At 49.9% G+C, this 20907-nt stretch overlaps 1 protein-coding gene across 3 annotated transcripts in view; it reads right to left on the bottom strand.

The window, feature by feature from the left end:
* Positions 1 to 9114: 9114 nt before the first annotated feature.
* Positions 9115 to 20907, bottom strand: part of ASCC2 (activating signal cointegrator 1 complex subunit 2) — a 43059-nt gene continuing 31266 nt past the window's right edge. For 2 of the 3 annotated variants that reach the window (XM_047827068.1, XM_047827070.1), the window contains 6 exons: positions 20664 to 20783; positions 14991 to 15084; positions 14771 to 14901; positions 14120 to 14222; positions 12504 to 12583; positions 9115 to 12028 (listed from right to left, as the gene is read on the bottom strand). In XM_047827068.1, coding sequence (XP_047683024.1) covers positions 11857 to 12028; positions 12504 to 12583; positions 14120 to 14222; positions 14771 to 14901; positions 14991 to 15084; positions 20664 to 20783 — 700 coding nt within the window. In that variant the 3' untranslated portion in view covers positions 9115 to 11856. The remainder of the gene's footprint in view (positions 12029 to 12503; positions 12584 to 14119; positions 14223 to 14770; positions 14902 to 14990; positions 15085 to 20663; positions 20784 to 20907) is intronic. The other variant, XR_007145698.1, reaches the window with a different exon arrangement.

Below are 20907 nucleotides of genomic sequence, written 5' to 3'. Positions count from 1 at the left end.
GGTAGAAACCACTTATTCAGTCAGTCAGTCAACCAATACATATGTATTGAGTGCCTACTCTGCCTGGCTCTGTTCTAGACCCTGGCTATAGAGTGTGGAACAAGAAAGATCCCTACCCTTTTACAGCTTACATTCGAGTAGGGGAGACAGATGGTAAACAAGAAATTAAATAAGAACTTCAGCTCATGTTAAGGGCTATGAATAAAATAAAACTGGGTAAAATATAGGGGGTAACTCAGGTTTAAAGAGCAGTGTGAAATGCTCAGGTAACTAGTGAGGGAACATTTCTCCTTGGAGATGGCATTTGAGCTGAGATTTGAATCTCAGGTAAAGATCCAAAGAGCATTCAGGAAACAAGGACAGCAAGTGCAAAGGCCCTGGGGTGAGTATGGGTTTGGCTTATTCACTGAACTAAAGGAAGGGAGGAAGTAATAGGGTCAGATATTGTATGGTCTTGTAGGTCATGCGGATTTCATTCTAAGAAGAAAGGTCAGCCCCTGGAGGAGTTCTGATTAGTAGCTTACATTTATCAACTAGTTGCCATGAGCCAGGCATTGTACTAAGTGCTTTGCAGTTTATGTGTCACTTTATTTGACCAATAATCCAAGAGGTCATTTTATTATTCCCACTGAATAGCTCTAGTGAGGTGTAAACAGCACTGATTTCAGAATGGACAGTCCTGGGTTAGAATTCAAGCCCCACCACCCACGGGCTGGGTGAATTTAGGCAAGTTACTTACTCTCCCTGAGCCAGTTTTCTCATCTGTAAGATACCCACCATGATATTGCAGAATGGCAGCTATGATTCTTGTTATTTCTGGAGATGCTGTCATCTTGGAGGGGTGTCAAAGGGAGTAAGGATTACTGTGCAGTAAATCCTCACCAAGCTGACTGCTTAATTAACCCAGCCAGGAGCTATCCGGGCTGGCACTCTAGGGCTGCCTGCCAATGTTCAAAACTTTTCAGCTCTGGGTGGAGTCCAACTTGTCCTGGCAGCTCAAAGAAAGGCCCAGCCCTTGGAACATTCTAGATTTTCCCCAGTAGACACAAGGATGCTGCCTATCATAGGCTGAGTTCCTCAGGAAAACGACTCCGGGCTGTCATTAGTGTGCCAGAGGCTTGCTTCTCAGGTCCATTGGATTATTTTTTTTAATGTTGTCTTTATTTTTATTATTATTATTTTTAATTTGAGACAGAGAGAGTAGGAAAGAGGGGCAAAGCGGGGGAGAGAGAGAGAGAGAGAAAGAAAGAGAGAGAGAGTCTCAAGCAGGCTCTACGCTCAGTGCAGAGCCCAAAGCATTGATCCCACAATTCTGGGATCATGACCCGAGCAGAAATCAAGAGTCGGACGCTCAACCGACAGAGCGACCCGGGCGCCCCCATTTAATTTTTTTAAATTAATTTTTATGTGAGTGTAGCTGACACACAGTGTTACATTAGGTTGAGGTGTACAACATGGTGATTTGGCAAGTTTATACATTATACTATACTCACCACAAGTATAGCTACCATCTGTCATCAGCTATTACAGTATCATTGACTATATTTCCTATGTTGTGCCTTTTATTCCCATGACTCATTCAATAACTGGAAGCCTTTATCTCCCACTCCCTTTCACCCGTTTTGCCCACCCCCCCACCCTCTCGGGCCCATTTTATACCTGCATCTACTCCTTGAGGTTCTGCAAGAAAGGATTTGTGAAGGGGTGCCTGAGTGGCGCAGTCGGTTAAGCGTCCGACTTCAGCCAGGTCACGATCTCGCAGTCTGTGAGTTCGAGCCCCGCGTCGGGCTCTGGGCTGATGGCTCAGAGCCTGGAGCCTGTTTCTGATTCTGTGTCTCCCTCTCTCTCTGCCCCTCCCCCGTTCATGCTCTGTCTCTCTCTGTCCCCAAAATAAATAAACGTTGAAAAAAAAATAAAAAAAAAAAGAAAGGATTTGTGAAGTAAAAATAGCTAGATATGCAAACTTGTGAAGATTTTGGGTGGTGGCTCAGTCGTTAAGCATTTGATTTTGGCTCAGGTCATGGTCTCACAGTTTGTGAGTTCAAGTCCCACGTTGGGTGAGCTTGTGCCCCGCATTGGGTGAACACGAGCCCCGCTTTGGGTAAAAACATGAGCCCTGAGTGAGCCCTACTTCTCTCTCTCTCTCTGCAGCTTGCTCACTTGCGCCCTCTCAAAAAAATAAAACGAAAATTAAAAAATAAACTTGGGAAAATTTTTTAAAATTGTAATACCCAGCCTGAGCAAAGACATAGGAAATGATTGTTCTCAAATCCTGTTGGGAAGGTCAATTCGACAGTCAAAAAATTTGACTTAGCAATTCTAAGAACTTACCCTGAGAAAATAATCATGGGTGTGGACAGATATTTAGCCAGGAGGTTGTTCACTGTAGTTTAATAGCAAATAATGAGAAAACCAAAATGCACAGCTACCAGGTTGACTAAAGTGTAATCTGATAGAACAGCGTTAACCCATTAAAAGGACAAAGATGAGAAATGGAACATGTTCACAATGTCTAACTAACTGAAAAAACGGTGACAGTAACACATGTAGTATGATCTCATTTTCAGAGAAAACCCGTATGCATATTCCTTTTTCTAAAATAATGTCGGAAGGATAAGAGCTAAAATCCTAACAGCAATTATTTCCGGATGGTGGAAATGTTCTTTCTCTTTGCTTACTTGTGTGAATCACACCGAGAAGCATGTTACTGTTTTTGTAATGTGGCCCGGTGGGGGGGGGGGGAGCCATATAAGTTATTAAAAAGAAATAGATTCCATCCCGTAACTCAGCCAGCCCTTCCAATAACAAGGAACAAGGACTGTCCTACAAATGAATTTGAAGCCTTGCAAGGAAAGGACAGAAATCAATGAATTTCAAATGTCTGAGCAATGTGCATAGTTGGAGGGAATACAAATTCCTCAGGCAGAGTGAAGGTGATGGCAGTTGCTTTCGTACGAGCAAAGAACGAACGCTCTGTACAGGGGCAGGCACTAGCATACGTAGAGCATCACACACCCCCACACAAAAATAGCTGCCTTCTCTAGGCACTCACCCAGGGCCAGGCCCGGGCCTGGTGCCATTAACATATTCCATGTCACTGGATCCTCAATCGCAGGTGGGCACTGCTCTCCATCTCATTTTATAGGTGGAAAATGAGGCTCAGAGAGGTTAAGTCTTTTGTCTAGGGTAATACAGCTAGTGAGAGTAGAGGTTCAAACACAGGACAGTTGGCTCCAGGGGCTACGCTCATAGCCACAGCTCTGCACCATGTGAAAATCATTTATCTCTCTTCACTGGGGCCTTGGCCTGATATGCTTGGATTTATACACAGACTGAATGCCAAGGGCAGACTCCAGCGGGCATCAAGGACAAGGCAATGATGGAATGCAGAGAAAGTGTCAGCTGGGAGCCACTTAGCCGACAGTCTGTGAATACAGGGGTGCTGTCTTTCTGCTTCTCCTGGCCTATCCTCCCTTCAAAACTCCTGCACAGAACCTTCCACAGCTGCTCTGGACACTTCTCCACTGCATCCTCATAAGACTGCCAGATCAACTCCCCTGCTCAAACACCTTCAATGGCTCCCCACTATGGTTGAGATCAAGTTAAAATCCCTTGGCCTGACATTTAAGAGCCAAGCTACCTCAAATCTCACTTTACAAACCTTCCAAATACGGTCCTGCTATGGGTCCCTATGCTCTCCCGTCTTCTGCCTAGGCATGGATTACCGAAATAGCACATGCCTGTGTTTGAATTCTAGCTCTGCTACTCTCCAGCCAAGTGACCTTGGGCAGGTTGCTTCCCCTGGTGTGAGCCTTGGTTTCCTCATGTGGAAAATGGGATAATGATAGCAAAACCTCACAGGGTGTTCAGGAAGATATGTGAGATAATGCTTGTAATGTCCTTAGTACATGCCTACTAGGGGTGGTTTTGTTATGTTGCTACAGTGAGTAAATAAAAGGGGGCTCCCTGCACAGTTTTCAGGGACCAGTGCCTAATTAGCATATTCAATCCACGAAATGCAGGCTGAGAATTTTGGCCATGACTATACAGCTGAATCATCCAAGTGCCCCACCCCTTGTCCCAGCTGTTTTGAAATTGTGATCCTGACATCCTTTCTATCCCCCTAACGCCCGATCACTTTCTTGTGCTTTCCTGTGTGTGGCTGTGATAATCTCGTTTTCAGCGTCTCTAACACTGTTTTAGACTCCAGCAGGCTTGTGCATTCCTCCAGTAATCCTTATCTTTTCTCCACACCTTTAACCGTGTAACAGACTCCTTTCTGCCTCTATCTATCTTCCTCCCTTCCAGATGTCTGAGCACATTTCTGTCTCCCTCCTGTAAGGACTGTCAACAGAGAGGCCACTTCCTGCCGTGGGGCTGCAGTTCTGATGCCTTGTGTCCGCAGCTCACTAATATTTCCTAATGAAACACCTCCTTCAAACTGAACCCTCTCAGGGGCACCCCTTCCTTCCACTAGCAGACAGGGGAAACTATTGCAAAGTGGAGATTTGGAAAATATGTCCTGCCCAACTTCCCACTCTCATCTCCTTTCCCTTCTGTCAATGGAATGACTCTGTCATGGAGTGACTTGATTATAGATTGTATTAATAGAAGCATGGTATTTAGAACAAAGGAGGTGATAGGTTCTCTTTTCCATGCTGAGCCAACCATACATGGAGTCAGTGTCAGCTCTGAGGAGGCAGGAAAGCCAAGAGGCTGAAAATATGGACTTTGGAGGCTGGCAAGCCTCGGTTTGAATCTTGACTCAGCCATTGCTCAGCCATGAGTAAGGGGCCAAACCTCTAAATGAGACTTATAATTACACCTATCACCTGGTTTTGGTCAAAGATTCAGTGAGATAATTTCCTGTTCCACAAAGCTAAGCAGGGTACCTCCTCTGTGCTCCCAGGGAGCCTATCACATGCTTATCAGGCTGGATGGTGCCGTTCTTCTTTTCTTGCCAGCTCCTGTGTGTCCAGTTTATCCTGAGACCAGAGATTTCTGGGAGGGCTGCCCTAGAGGAAGCAGGGCAGCCGTGCTGAGAAGGTGAGAAGTGGGGTACACAGAAAGCCAGCCGGGACATTGGTGGGAAGCACCCGCCACCCTTCTCGTGGGTCCCAGTGAGCAGGGCCCTGTCAGTTCACTAGCCTGCCTCACGGCGGGCCGGCACTTATCCCAGACATCCTGCCAACATCTCAATTTAGAAACCACTGTGGCTCAGAGAAATGAAGGCACCTTGCTCAGAGTCACAGAGCCAGGGAGTGGCTGAGGCCAGCTTGGTTCTGGTCCCGGAGCCAAGGCCCTGCTCGAAATGACAAAAGCCAAATAGGCCACTGGCCATTCAGAGGACCCTCATATCCAAGGAAAAGTTCTGGCACGGACATTGCATGTTACTCAGAGTTAATACTCTGGGGGAGGAACCAATGCCCTTCCGTGTAGACCCCTCCTAAACTGGGGAGTCTGATTTTCCAGCTGTGACATGCTGTACACATCCCTGTACCAGGTCCTCATCTATTGCCCCTCTCCTGTGACAGAGGTCAGCTGGACCTAGAGCCTGCACTCTGCCCATTGGATCTGTCATGTGGCACCTGGTAGGCCTGTCAGAGGAAAGGAGAAACAATCTCACCTTCTAAACAGGCTCCCATCCAGAGGGGTCCCAGTGTGACAGCGCCAGGCTTCCCTAGAGGCATGGGCCTTGTGGGGAGGCTGTTTCATGACAGAACTTGCTTGTGGAGCCAAAAGCTTTGGAGTTCAAGCTGCTCCCTGATTCTGTCCTTCTGGTAGGAACGGTCAGCAAAAATCCAGACAGAGGCAGCTCTAAATCTCTTCCTGGCCCTGGGACCCCAGCATTCCACTCTTGGAAATGTGTCCACTGGAAATGGGTGATTTGTGCAAAGAAGTTTCTGGCAGGGTGATTAAAAGAGAGAAGTGGAAACTGCCCCAAATGCAGAGTAGACAGCTGGTTTTCTTCTCTCTGATTTGAATAAGATTCATAAGATTCACCAAGTTGAGAGTGCACCTTGCCCCCACCCACCATCATGATGTCATCTGACCATTACAATAATCCATGCCCATCAGGCAAGAGAGGGTAAATGATCATCCCCATTTCTTATCAGAAGAAATTGAGGCCCAGAGAGGCCAAGTGACTGACCTAAGGTCACACAGCTTGCTGAAATCTAGGGCCTAAACCCCAGCCTCCTGACCTTTAGTCCAGTGCTCTCTTCATCACCCCAGGTCACCTTTATGAACAAAATAACAATAAAAAGGGTGGGCTTGTGAAGCTTGCAGATGTACACGTGAAAGAAGGCAAAGTAGATCAGACCACAACATGGGAGACAGGGTGGGAGCCTGCATGTAAGCTCTGCAAATTAAAATTCCGAAGTGGATGGGAATGGTTGGCCTCCATCCCACTGGGGGCCCCCTTTCGGCCAGGCTCTTCTGTGAAAACCACTTTAAGGAGGAGAAAACCGTAATTACCCCCTTGGGATTTAAGGGACCAGTCAGAGTGCTGAGGGTGGGCTCAGGCAGCCAGAAAAACCATATTCAATGTCATAATTTCATAGTTGGGAAACTAGAATTAAGTGCCTGTTATTTTTGTAATTCAGACCACAGAGAGTAAAGCTTGATATAACCTCCGTGGCTGGGAGAGCACCATGGAAGCCCAGGGAATTCTTAAGCAGGGCAAACCTCCCCACCCCCAGGGGAGGTGGGGTGGTGGTGGGGGTAACCTGAAATCCCAGGGTCTGACATTCGGGGAGGGTTGGGAGTTTAAATAGGTTGAGAAATTCTGGACAAAATGCCCTTTAAGGCCCTCCCGGGTCTGCCAGCTGTGTAAAATTCTCTTGATGATTATTGATTGTTGGGAGAGAATTTCCAGTGTGATGTGAATTTGATTCTAAGACCACCTCCACCCCCATACACACGCATAGGTGGAGAAAGTAACCTTTAGACTGCATTACCTTGCTTCAGGCTACAGATTGGCAAGAGCAGCCTCTGGCCATAAGGCCCCTTCCTCCTGCCCCAGCATCCAGGGATCTAGCTAGCAAGGGACACCAGTCTGATCTGGGGACTAGCCTTCCCCCAAGTGGGTCCCCTAGAGCTCTGGCACCTCCCATCAACACGGTCGGGGTTCCAACATTCCCTCCTCACCTCTGAGCTCCCTCTTCCTCCTCTCTGATGCCAAGTTCCTTAGAAGAGGGGCCCACTCTCCTGCCTTCTCTTCCTCGCCTTCCATTCTTCCCACTGGCTGCCTCCCCATCACTTCCTGGCCAAGCTGGAGCAGTGGCCCAGTGAGCCCCACTACTTAGTCTGCTTGACCTCCCAGCTGCTGCCTGACACTGTGACCACTATCCTTTGCTTCTGGAAAGTCTCGTTGCTCTTGGCTTCTTTCTGTTCTCCTTGCCTGTTCATTTCTTCATTTATTTGTTTTGTTTTCCACTCACGTTTCACTTTAGTGAGTCTCCAAACTGAAACTCTTGTCTATGATGCTGGGAAAACTTAGAGAAAAGCTACAGTTAAAAAAAAAAAAAAGGTAAACAGAAAAAATGATTGGGAGATATCTGTGTGGTATATTCTTTTTTTGTTTGTTTATTTTGAGGCAGACAGAGACAGACAGAGTGGGGGAGGGGCAGAGAGAGAGAGGGAGACACAGAATCCAAAGCAGGCTCCAGGCTCTGAGCTGTCCGCACAGAGCGCATTACGGTGCTCGAACTCACGGGCTATGATATCATGACCTGAGCCCAAACTCAGACGCTCAACCAACTGAGCCACCCAGACGCCCCTCTGTGTGGTATATTCTTCATTTATTTTTTAGGGCTTAGCACGGCTGTGACTAAATCGTTTTCCCAAAACATCTTAATACCCAGATCCTGCCCTGGACTGTGAACTCCATGGGGGCGGGGGCCCAGTCTTTCTCACGCATGCCTGACACAGTGCCTGGCACCTAGTAGATCTTGGTCCACATGTGCTGGGTGGATGCATTTATCCTCTCCTCCCGTGGTCCTCCCAACCTGGCTGACCCAAACCCTGAGGGCAGGCAGTAAATACTGGGAGCTCTGGATAAATGTCCAGGACATGTCCTGGCCTATGGTCCTAATTTTGGGGCTCCCTCGGTCTCTCCCATCCTTCTTCCTTATCCACCCTGGAGCGTTTGGCCCTGGCCTCTTGGCCCCCTCCCTGGCCTCAGTGCCCCTCGGGCTCTGCTGCTCTCCTCTTAGATGAGAGAGCTCCACTCCCAGCCTTTTCTCTGCTTCCCCTGGAGAGGGACTGGACATAAAAATGAAGAATCATTCAGTGGGCTCAATGGCAGACTGGACACACAGAGGAAAGGATGCACGGATCTGAAAACAAAAAGTGGAAAAAAATGCAGCAGAACATCTGAGATCTGACAGTGTCCAATGGTGGAGCGTGCATACTAGTGGAGTCCCATCAACCTGGCCTGACAAAACGGGACTTCCCATCCTCCTGTTCTGCAGCTATTTGACTTGTTATTTTCTCCTTTGTAGCAACAGCAGTAACAAGGATAAGGATGTGGGGGCAAGAAAGGAATGGCATGTGGTTTAGGGGTTAAGAGCATGGGCTTTAGGAGACAATCCTGGGACTGAATCCCTCCTTGGTCACCTGCCAAATGTGGGACGTTAAGCAGGTCACCTACCCTCTCTGACCTTGATTTTCTCCTCTGTACCTACCTTGTGAGAATCAAACAAGGTAACATAAGGAAAGCGCCCAGCAGATACTCTAGTCATGGTAAGTACTCAGTAAGTGCTTTTATTCTCATTACAAATATCATGGTCTTACCATCATTTTCATTTATGCACATTCCTTTCCAGACTTGGTCTGTATTCAAATTTTTTAAAAAAAAAAATTTTTTTTTTTTTTTCAACGCTCATTTACCCCTGGGACAGAGAGAGACAGAGCATGAACGGGGGAGGGGCAAAGAGAGAGGGAGACACAGAATCGGAAACAGGCTCCAGGCTCCGAGCCATCAGCACAGAGCCCGACGCGGGGCCCGAACCCACGGACGGCGAGATCGTGACCTGGCTGAAGTCGGACGCTCAACCGACCGCGCCACCCAGGCGCCCCACAAATTTTTAAAAAATATTTTCACAATCATGATGCATTACCATCCAATTTATTCTCTTCAAAAAAAACTCAAACAACTTATTTGTCAATATTTAGTTTTTTACATTGCTATTAAGAGTTCATTGACATCGTTTTAAAGAAGGGGGCTCTATAACCACCCCCTTGCATTTTTGGTGGGTTTACTTTTGTGTTTTGTTTGTTTCCTTCCCTGTGTTATTTAGCCCAAGCTCCCAGTGTGACAGGGACAGGCAGGTTCTTGCCAATCACTTCCTTTTCCAGACTGCACCTGGAACTCAAAAAGGATCTGCATCCAGGCTCTGCTGCTAACTTGCCATGGGCTTTGGACAAGTTCATTGCCCTCCCTGGGCTCCCAGGTCCCTTCTTATCAACGACAGGCTCTGCCCTACCTATCTCACAGAGGCACAGAAGCACTGTTCAAACAAACATGTCTGCCATCATTGCCACTCATGAGCTAGAAACAAAGACACTCAAAGTCCTAAGTCCTCTTGGAGGCACTAGGTCGTACAAGCTTCCTAGGAAATGCCTGTGATAGTCATGTTCTCTAACAGGGTGTAGAGAAGGCACTTAGAAATTCCTGCTTAGGAGTAGTGGGGTGATGGGGCCCAGTGATCAAGTGAGCAGGGTTCAGACTCCCATCCCACCTCACTTGTAACACTTGTGCCATTGCTCATCTTAAACCTTGGGGCCTCCTCAGAGGATTTAATTGGCACCAGGTGGAAACCATTCACCTGGACCAATATACCCACTTTGCAGATGGGAAAACTGAGGCCCTGAGAGGTGAAGGGGTGTGCCGACCAGCACTGTTCTGGATGATCCTGAGTGAGGTGTTTGCAAAGCATCCCTGAAAGGGTGCCCTCAAGATCTGAAATGAGAAAGAACATAATTCTTCAAGGGAGATCCAGTTTGACCTAGCAGTACATTCTGGGAAATTTGACAAATTGTTTGTCTTCTCAAATCCTTTAAACCAGGATGCCAGTAGGAGGCTTGAACACCGCTCCAAGCGGTCAGGAGCTACGTATGACAAAATGAAGGTGAGAGGGGCTGTGTGAACCGTAACAAGTAAGGTAGGTAAAGCCCAGAGCTCCCCCGACTCACCTCACCTTGCTCCAGGAACAAGAGCTAGGTCTGAGGAGCTCAGGGAGAGAGAAAACAAATGACTCTTGCCTCTATGGTCCCTGGCAAATGCCTCTGGGAGGAAACAGAGTCTTCCTGCTGCCTGTCAGAATGGCTGACCCCCAGCCTGATCTCACCTAATTCAGCAGCTCGAGGGGAAGACACCACTCCCATCTCCGCTCTGCATCTCAAATGCACCAGGAGAACTGGTGCGGCTCAGAGGAATTGCTATTGATTTTCACTTGTGCAGCTGACCTAACAAAACCAATTCGTCAAGTGCTTGTCTGCCTGGCTGCTCCAGACACTCATCCTACCCACGTGCAAATAAATTGCACAAGCATCTACGGTGATTTGTCAAGGTCCAGCTGGGCAGGGGCCTGGATCCATGGATGGACTCCAGGCTAGGCTGGGTAGGATCAGGCCAGCAAATACCCCACTGCTGATCCTCTGTTGATTGGCAGTGTTCTGGGGGGGGGGGGGGGGTGAGGGGGAGGCAGGAATCAGGATGCCTGCCAGCTGCTGCCACACTGTGAACCAACTGCCTGCCCACCCCCCCCCCCCCCCACACACACCGGGAGGAGGTTTTGAGGAACTAGGTCCAAGTCCTAGTTGGACCCCAACAGGGCTTGGCAGTGACATCCTCATTTGTGTCTTCTGGTCTCTGACCCCCTGATTTTGGAGGATTTGATGGAGTGTACACACAACCAGGAAGTACCAAGCTCAGGTTTTGGCTGTTACTGGAAAGGCGTCCTCGAGTCAGCTAAGAGACGGTGATGATACCACTTATGGGGGTCTAGGACCCTATAAAGACCAGGGGTCAGACTGAGGGTCTAATCCCTGTTCTCCTACTTCCTAGCTGTTGCCTGGGCAGGCAGCTTCAGCTCTCAGTGCCTCACCTTCCTCACCTATACCTCACCTACACTAGGAAAATAGTACCTACCTCCCTGGGTGGAGGTCGCAGGGACTGAACGAGAGGGTACTGAAGGACCACAGGACCTCACACCTTTATCTCTTCCTTCCACGAGCAGGGACTGGATACTCAAGGGAGTGATGTGCTCAGGACCACACGGCAAAGCAGGGCAACATCAGGAGGGGTTACAATGAGACGCAAGCGCCAAAGGCTGATGAGAAGAGCGGGTGATCATCCGGCTTTCTTGCTCTCCTGATGGTGGCCGTCACTGAAGAATGGGATACAGGGGGAGCGGGCCATGGGCACATCATGGATCATTGCTTGAAAGGGTCAAAAATTTTATTTGCAGGCCTTTTTTGTTTTTGTTTTTTAAATTTACAGGTTTCCTGCCGTCCGGGGTAAAAGAGAAGTGGTGTCTTGCTGCACGAGGTTTGTGGGGCTTGCCTTGGGGCTCTGTCCCCATCCCTTTTGCCTGCTGGCAGGGTTCTTCCTGCCCCAGGGGTTCTTCCGCTGTGGGATAAGGCACTGTGTGTTCTGCAAGAAGGCGCTCACGGCAGGCTGGTGGACGACGAGACGGCCTTCTCAGGGGCTGCAAAGCTGAGGCTGTTGAGGGGTGGAGTTGAACTTGGGGCCCTGGCAGGAGGCCAACTGGTGAGGAGACCCAAGGCTATGGTAACTCAGCCCAGCAGGTCTGGTGCCGCTGCCTCCCGGCTGGCCCTGCCATGGCGGCCTCAGGATGGAATCATGCCTTTGCTTCTTTTGCGGTCAGCCATGGTTCTCCGGTTATGGTTGGCTCGCGTCGCCTTGTTGGCTTCCTTCTTCCTGCGTTCCTGGGTTGTCTCACGGTTCTGCCCGTGGCCCCGGGGGCTGCCGGCCACTGCCGTGGAGCTGTCGTGCCGGTACCTGAGGGAAGAGCAACCCACCCCAGGAGATGGGAAGAGCTCACTGCCTTTCTCAGAGGTCTCTGGGAGAGGACACACGGCTTGGGCCAGGAAACCCGTGTCCCAGCTTCCACTGAGAGAAGAAATGGAGACCAGCAAGGGCAGGGCTGTGGGGATTTTGGCTGGTCCTGTGTCTGTCTAGTGAATTCTCTTCTCTGAGCCTTGCCTCTGGATGGGTCCCTGGCTGAGGGAAGGACCCGCTGTGGGTTGACCACAGCCCACAATAAGGAGAGGAGGGCTTAGGGATGGGGATGGGCCTGTTTCTTCCTCTGTAAAGTAAGGATAATGATAACAGTGGCTACTTCACAGGGCTGTTGTGAGGGTTAAATTGATACATGTAAAGCACTCAGGGTATACGTGTGGGCTTCCTAGGTGGTTGGCTGAGCCCTTCCCGGATGGGTCCCCTCCCACCAGAAACAGCGCTTTAAAATGCTCACCCCTTCCTGGCAAGGAAGGCCATGCGCCTGGCTTCTGCTTTCTCCCGCAGCACCGCTGGGTCCTGCACAAAATGGTCAGGCTGTGGAGGGGAAGGGAGAAAAAAAATCTAGAGTCATGAGCCTCTCTATTTCCCAAAGCTGTGGTGAGGCTGTGCCTGACTGGATCTTGTTGATGCCTCACTGCTAGGAGTGGGGGAACGCCAGGCTATGGCAGGGTGATGCCCTAGAAGGAGATGCCCTTGCTTGGTCCAAGGTTTCCATTTGAAGCCTCTCTCCTCCGTCCCTCCCACCTCTTTTGTGATGGGGAGGCAGCTAAAGGGACTGAGGCTTCCTGCATAGGCATGATGGGGCGAGTGGACCATAGTTGGAGCATGGATGACAAATGGGGGTCAGGCCAAGATGGCCACCATGAGAGGCCACATAGGGTCTTGAAAGCCAAGAAAGCTGCCCCTGGGAGCTGACTCGTCCTCACTCTAGCACCACCACCAACGTGCTATGGGAGTACCCACTCTTTTTTTTAAAGTTTTTATTTATGTATTGGGGGGAGAGCAAGAGACAGAAGGTGGGGGGAAGAGAAAGAATCCCAAGCAGACTCTGTGCCATCAGCACAGAGCCTGATGTGGTGCTTGAACTCTCAAACTGTGAGATCATGACCTAAGCTGAGATCAAGAGTTGGATGCTTAACCGACTGAGCCACCCAGGTGCCCCAAGGGAGTACCTTCTCTCAAAGACTATTTTTTTGGAGGGGGAGGGGTCAACAAGCAAAGGAGCCTAGACTAGCAGCAGGAAAAACTGTGGCCTAAGGACCACAGATAGCTCTTGGTGGCCTGTACTGTTAACACACACACACACACACACACACACACACACACACACGTACAACTGATAACATTTGAAAACTGGAAGATTTTACATAAAAATCCAGGCTGACCTCTTGCCTGGGAAGAAGGGAAAGCCCTGGAAGCCCTAGGCCTACATTTATGCTGAGGAGCCCTTTGGGCAGAGGGTATGTGTACTTCTGTTCCACTAGTCACAGTCTCCATCAGGACCCACTACTCGTTTATGCTGGTAGCCTGGCCTGGACACATCTGAATTTGTCACCCTGGTGGGAGGGCATGAGGGGATACAGGGGTCCCAGGGTGCCACTCGGGTTCAAGCTGAGCAATCCCGCCCTTATCTGTTTCATATGTTGAGGTTCTAGTTAAGATTTCATTTGAAGAAAAAGTTCAGCTGCTAAAAAATACAATTTGCAAACCCACCAGCCCAGACGACCTCCAAGGGCCCTTGGGCTCTAACACCTCTGTGACTTTAAGAACTGGCATCCTGAGCATGGTGGCCAAGAACTGCCTGCCCCTCTCTCAGCCCCCAGGCTCCTGGGCCTCATGAACCCAGCAGTTCAAAGGCTTGGCCCCTGAGCCTCCACTGAGTAGTGGAGGGGAGTTCTAAGCCAGCAACTCTCCAAGTGGGCATCTCAGGCTTGAAGGAGCCCCTCTTCTCCTGGGCAGGGATGCTGGGGCTGCCTGAAAGCCAGCTGCAGGCAAGTAGGGGCACGGTGCTCCCAGTCTGCCCTTCAGAACCACACCCTCCCCTTCATCTGCCACCTGCCAATGAGGTACCTTGGGAGCCTCGTCCTCAGCCTCCTCCTCCTCCTCCTCTTCGTCCTCTTCCTGCCCTTCTCCAGGCACTTTGGTTCTCAGCACCTGAGGGATGGTGAAGGGCCTGAGGGTTTAGAGAGAAAGTGAGATCAAAGACTAGATTAAACCTGGAGAGGGAGCCTCAGGGAGGAGGGAATCAGGCTGGGTGAGAGGGGGCTGTCACGATGGGGATGGGCTCAGGCAGCTGGAAAAAAAACAAAGTGCTTTTCAAGCCAGCTTTGTTCCAGTCCCCGGACCCTCTGAGGGTACCAGAGTCTGATATGGGGGCTTAGCCAGAGCTGGGGCAGCTCTGCTTTTATCTGCATTGGGAAATCTCTGTAAGGTTCTATTGGGGAGAGTTTTCTGCAGTTAAAAAGAACAATGTAAAATGACTGCCTGAAACCAAATTAATGCTGCCCCACTCAGGATGGGTTGGGCCAAATGGCCAAGGGAGTGGCTGGGGGTGGAGGGAGCACTGGACCAGGAGTCAAGAGGCCTCAGTTTGGGCCCTGGTTCTACCACTGACTTGCTCGCGTAATCAGGGCCTTGGTCTCCCCAGCTGTGTACACAAGAGGCTTTGGGAGAATCGCTGTGCCCCTGGGATTCCGCCCTCTAGCTGCCCTGCGGCCTCACCTGCGGCTGATGAGCTCATCATCCGAGTCAGCATCGTTGGCGCCCACCTGGTTGCCATCGTACGTGTCATCGTACTCGTCCTCATAGTCATCCCCTCGATAGGGCAGGCCCTCACCTGGCTGCAGCGGCACCTGCAACAGCAGAAGTGTGGGGCCGAGGGGCCCAGGGCTGGCCAATTCTCCCCCACCCGGCGAAGGCCCAACGGCCTGGGGCCACCTACCTCCTCCACCACCACGCTGTACTGCTCGTAGCGCTGCCGCTGTGCCACCACCTCCCGCTTGTCGTTCAGCAGGTTCCGCGTGTTCTCCTCCTTCCTGGAGTTGCGAGGGGACAGCGCAGAAAACCATGAGGCTTTGAAGGCTGCAAGTGCCAGGGTCCAAAGCACCACGGGCTCAGGCTGGCACAAACTGTGACAAGTGGTATCAAACACTGGCAGGGGTGTGGGAAGGTGGGACTCACTGCTGGGAGTGCCCACGTGACCAGGTCCAGCCACTTTGGGAGGCATTCCAAAACAGTTGTTGCAATGTAAAATGTGCCCGCCCTTTGGCCAGGAAATTCCTCTTTGAAGCACCCACCCGAGGGAAACGCTGGCCCTGAGCATTAAGAGGTCTGATCTGGAATTTTCTTTTCAGTGTTGTTTGTAACAGCGAAAAATAGAAAACAACTAGTGTCCATCACAAGTGAAATGGCCAAATGATGTGTCACATCTTTATTACAGAACGCCAGGCGGCAGTTATCAAGAATGACATTCAACTGTTTGTGCTGATGCAGAGAGAATTCTAAGACTTATTCCCAAGGAAAAAAGCAAGCTGCAGAAAAATGTATATGGTATGATCCCGTTTGTATAAAAGACAGAAAGCAAGCCAAACAAGCTGTTCCTATGAGTGCATATAATTTACATAAGTCAATGCACAGAGAGGGCTAGTTAAGTCCCCCACCAAATGACAATGGTTACTCCTGGCATTATTTGAACCTTTTAGAAAACAAAAATTTAAGAAAGACAAAGGCCAGGGGCACCTGGATGGCTGTCAGTTAAGCATCTGACTTCAACTCAGGTCATGATCTCATGGTTTGTGACTTTGAGCCCCACATCAGGGTCTCTGATGTCAGCACAGAGCCTGCTTGGGATCCTCAGTCCCTCTTTCTCACTGCCCCTCCCCCGCTTATTCTCTCTCTTTCTCTTTCTCTCAAAAAATAATTAAAACAAAACAAAACAAAAAAAGAAAGAGAAAGGCCATATGTGACCTTCTAACTGAGCTCAGGGGAGCCACAGGGGACCTCTGGGGTGTGAGGGGCAAGCAGGGGTCCTGCCCTTTTCCTCCTACCCCTGCTTCCTCACGGTGACCTTCTATCTGTTCCACAGTTCAATCGTCTATGTCAGTTTGCATTGGAAGAAAAAGCCCAAAAGTTAAACTCCTGTTATATCACAGGTGAGGAACGTTGGGTGTGGTGGAGGGAAGGACAGGGACCTGTTTGGGATCAATGAACTGTGGCGGAGCCTCAGTGGGGACTGAGGCCTCTCGACTGTGGCTTTGCAAATCTGTAGAAAAACCCGGCTTGTCTCACACATAGGCCTGTGGAATGTAGTTTCTAGCCCTGGGGGAAAATCAATATGAGATGCCAGGCAAGAAAATCCAGCTTAGCTGTGAAATCAGTTTTCTGGAATGTATCAAAGGTAGGGGGAAAAAAAGAAGAAAAAAAAAAGAAGAAGAGATACAAAGTCATAGACAGCTTCCATTAAAATCTTCTATTAACTGGCTTTTGGTGCAGGGAGGGACAGGGGTCTGAGTCTCTCAGGCTATCTGCCTGGGAGCTTGGGGCAGGTCAGGATTTGGCTTCCTTCAGTAGTTTTTACTAAGGGCCTACTACATGCCAGGGAGGGTACTAAGGCTGAGCTGGGGAGAGATTCAAAAAAGAGGAAGATCCGGATCTGTCCTCACGGAACTCACAGTCCAGTGAGGGTCGCAGGCAAATGGCAGCTAACATGAAATGTGCTGAATGGATGCAAGCATGCCCTGGAAACAAAACCCCCCTGGCTTAGGGGGTCTAGCTGGTGGGGGTGGGGGGAAAAGGGGTGGGAAATGGAGGCCCTGTGAGGTGGTGGTCGGCGGGGGTGGCATTTGATCTAGACCAGGGAAAATTCTTGGTCCACAGGGAAATTCTGTATGACGCCAGGAAAGGGGCCTGTGCCTGTGGCCCTGGCTCCTACCTGGCTCTCTTCACCAGGCTGGGTGGGGCTGGAGAAGAGAGAGCAAGTGAAGGGGGCCCGGGTGTTTAGTGCCACTGGAAGGAACACATCTACTCACTCCACATACATTTCCTGAGGGCCTACCAGGTGCCAGGGCCTGTGCTGAGCCAGGCGTCCAAGTATGAATGAGAAGTATCACTGTCCTTTTGCCACATCCCACAGCTCCTGGTCTATCCAGTCCCTAGCTCTTGGCCCCACTGTGGGCCTCTAGTTATATGGCTCCCTGGCAGGGCCAGAGAAGCCTTGCAAACTCCACCCACCCAGGGTCCTGGGAGAGGGCACAGGCAGGGACAGAGGAGCCTGGTGCCCTGGGCATCCCCATCCAGGGAGGTGCAGCTTTGGTCCCATGACCCCCCTTTGGAGCCAGGAAGGAAAAGAAAAGTGAGGGTCAAAACCAGCCAGGAAAAGACTCATCTGAGGCCTAAACTCCAGTCAAGTCTGGAAACACAGGCAACAGTGGCTTCAGAGATTTCTTCGGAGCAGGTGCTTCCTCAGGGAACCCAGGGAATGTGTGGGCTTCCCTGAAGCTGAGTCACTCTTCCCCTCCTCACTTCTTCCGGCCTATCCTTCAAGGCCCAACTCAAACTGGCCCTTAGGGGCGTGACTGCCACCTCTGAACTTCTAAGGGACCTGTAGAGGCAACAAGCCCTTCCTTTTATAGGTAAGGAAACCCAAGAGGCAGAGCAACTTTCCCAAGGTGACACAGCTTCTACCAGCAGAGCCACAGTGCTAGAACACAGGTCTACTGACTCAAGTCTGCTGGGGTACTTCTTGAGCTGTGCGATCACAAGCAAGCTTCTTATCCTTGCCAAGTCTTTTTTTAAGTTTATTTATTCATTTCGAGAGAGAGAGAGTGAGCAGGGGAGGGGCAGAGAGAGTAGGAGAGAGAGAGTCCCAAGCAGGCTCTGCACTGTCAGCACAGAGGCTGATGCAGGGCTCGAACTCACGAAACACGAGACCATGACCTGAGCCGAAACCAGAATCAGACGCTTAACCGACTGAGCCACCCAGGTGCCTCTCCTTGCCAAATCTTAATTCTGCATCCCAGGGATGAAATAAGATGATGACTAGAAATGAACCTGGCACATGCTGGGCTCAACAAAATGAATCCTATTTCTTTTTACTGCAGGACTTATCAGAGCCTTTAATGTGCTAATGTGCTCTGTGACTCACCAAGAAGAAAGTGCACAGACTTTTTTGGCCATAGAGCCTGTTTTGAGGGAGAACACTCATAATCTTCCAGGGTACCACTGTTCAGTCCAAGGAATTTATGGGATCCCACCTTATATACACCGCCTCCTTCATGTAGCTATGATATACCTGCAGCACATGTGCTTGGCCTCTACCCAACAGCCACCCTCTACCTCATCCCCACTCCTAACACACCCTCATTTGGTTCAGGTCTTTCCACCTTTCCCCCTTCTCCTGGAGCCCTGGACCTTGGCCCTGTGACCCAGTTCCCCACTGAGATGTGAGTGGAGTCTGGAAACTTCTGGGAAAGGCTTCCTGGTCTGTAAGAGAAACACAGGAAGACCTGGTCCAGACTTCCTCTTGGCACTGTCATTTCTGGAGGTCATAGCTGAAACAGCTGTGGCCACCCAGTGGCTTCGAAGGAACTAGCTCACAGAGATGGAAAAGATGTATCCTTGATGATGAGGCTGTACCACAGGTTAACCAAACCTAGACAGACCTACCTTGCAACTCCCTTTCGTACAAGGGACAGGTTTCCCTATTACTTGAGCCACTGAGTGCATCCTATCTGATTTAACCCATACACACATTGTAACTCAAGTGTGACCTTGTGCTACTTTTCTCATGTGCCCCTTGACTGCCCTGCCCAGATTAGGACAAGAGTCCCTATGGAGGCCCTTGTATGCCCCACCCTGGCATCTCTCCCACTCTGTCACTACTTGTTTAATGGTTTAAATCTTTCCCATAGTCTCTGCATCGTTTGAGATCGAGGCCCGGGTGCCCTGCTCACCTTGTCTCCCTGGTATCTAGCACAGGATCTGGCACTAGTAGATCACTTAATAAATATTTGCTGAATTAATAAGTAAATAATGAACACATGAATGGAGGCTTTGCCTCTTTGCAATCCCCAGCCCCTGGGCTACCCAGCACAAGGACTTCAGTAAACATTTGCCTCCTAGACTTTCCACCTGGCAGCTTGTAGTGCCCTAGGAGCAGGGCCCGACCCTCCTCATCTGCCTCTTTCTCCACAACAGAACCTGCAGAGGGTCATTCAGACCTGGAACAGTGGCCACGGATGCAGGATAACATCTCTTGCCTGGGATCTGGGGATGTCGCAACGTGTGTGACTAAGCAGTTTACAAATGCTTCCTGTCCAGCCAGCCAGATGGCTTTATAGCTGCCCTGCGCCCGCTCCCCAAAGCCCTCAGCCAGCCAAGCTTCCAGCATGGGGCCCTCACCAAAGAAGCAGCTTGTAATTCTGCCACTGGGGCTCCTATCGCAAGAAGGGGGCAGGTCCCCCATTGCCCTTCTCTGAACCTTGCTGTCTCCATATATACAATGGGGGGAGGGCAGGCTGTACTCGTCCAGCAATTCCCAGATTTCTGGATTTCATGAACCAATACAATTTAGTAGAACTCTAGGGGCTAGCATAGTGTTGCCAAGAGTTACTCATTTCTCTTGAACTCTCTATCATCACTACTGACTCTTGGTCCCTCCAGTGGGCCTCCATTCCAAAGCCAGGTGATCTTTCCAAAACATGTCAGCTCATGGGACCCTCATCATGTTCCCCATGGCCTCGGGGCCATTGCCTCTGTTTTTCACTCTTCCTAGAAAGTTTCTCCTTCCCCGCTCTTTACAGAATTGGCCCTTTGGCCCTTCCTCACACTTCCACTCTTGGTCCCATGTCATTTCCTCAAGCTTTCCTCTCTGGATTGAATCCTCTACCAGAGGTTCAGAAGTCTGCACACCTGCACCTTATAGTGCCTATTATATTTGCAATTTTACTTTGCTTGTTTGACAAAGTGATTAGTGAAAACTCCACAGGGGCAGTGGCCATGTCTGTCTCACTGCCCACTACACCTCCAGCACCTGATAAATCCAGGGCCTAGTATGCCATGAGCCCCAGGCAAATATTTGTTGAATGAATGAATAAATCATAAATGGACTTTTCAATGCCAAAAAAGTAGGAAGGACATAAACTAAAAATAAGTAGAAAGACCTTAAAATTGAGTATGTTCACCTTCTGAAAAGCTGACTTAGTACAGGTCCTTAGTTTTCTCATTTTGCCACAGAATGGAGAAAATCAGGTCGAGGAGCAGCTTCTAGGAAGTACTGCTCAGCTCTATCACCCAGAGATTTGATGGTTGACACATCCCAAGATGTAGGAAGAGAAGAGGGGAACAGTTTAGGTCCCTTTGGCCTTTTGCTATCAACAAGGGGATTCATTAAAAAAAAAACCACAAAAAAACACCCTGTCAGAGTCAGAGCCTACCATATAAGTATCAGAGAACCTGCTCCTGCCTGCTGGGAGCGCACAGGTCCTGGACTGCTTGGGGGGACGCTGAGCCAAAACTCAAGCCAGTTCTGTAAACACGGAGTCCTTAGTTTCTCTCAATTTTCTCACTGCACTTACAGAGTTGGGGTGCCTGGCACCCTGCAGCCCACTGCACTCACCTCCTGCCTTTGTGCACCCGGCTCAGGTCCACTGTATCTCTGCTGAACACATCAAACTCATCGTTCTGGAAGACGTTGTGACGAGATGTGAGCAGGGGTGTCGGGTCTGGTTTCACCTGTCTGGGGTGGGGGGTGACAGAGAAATCCATTCAAGGGAGAAAGGTCAGCTGATGTCTACCTGTGCTCTCTTGACCCGAACCATGTTACATGCATCAGATTCTCTATTCCCCTTCAACAGCCACAT

Source organism: Prionailurus viverrinus, chromosome D3 (genome assembly GCF_022837055.1).
Source record: "Prionailurus viverrinus isolate Anna chromosome D3, UM_Priviv_1.0, whole genome shotgun sequence".
NCBI lineage: Eukaryota > Metazoa > Chordata > Mammalia > Carnivora > Felidae > Prionailurus > Prionailurus viverrinus.
This window is presented reverse-complemented; position numbering and strand designations above follow the sequence as displayed.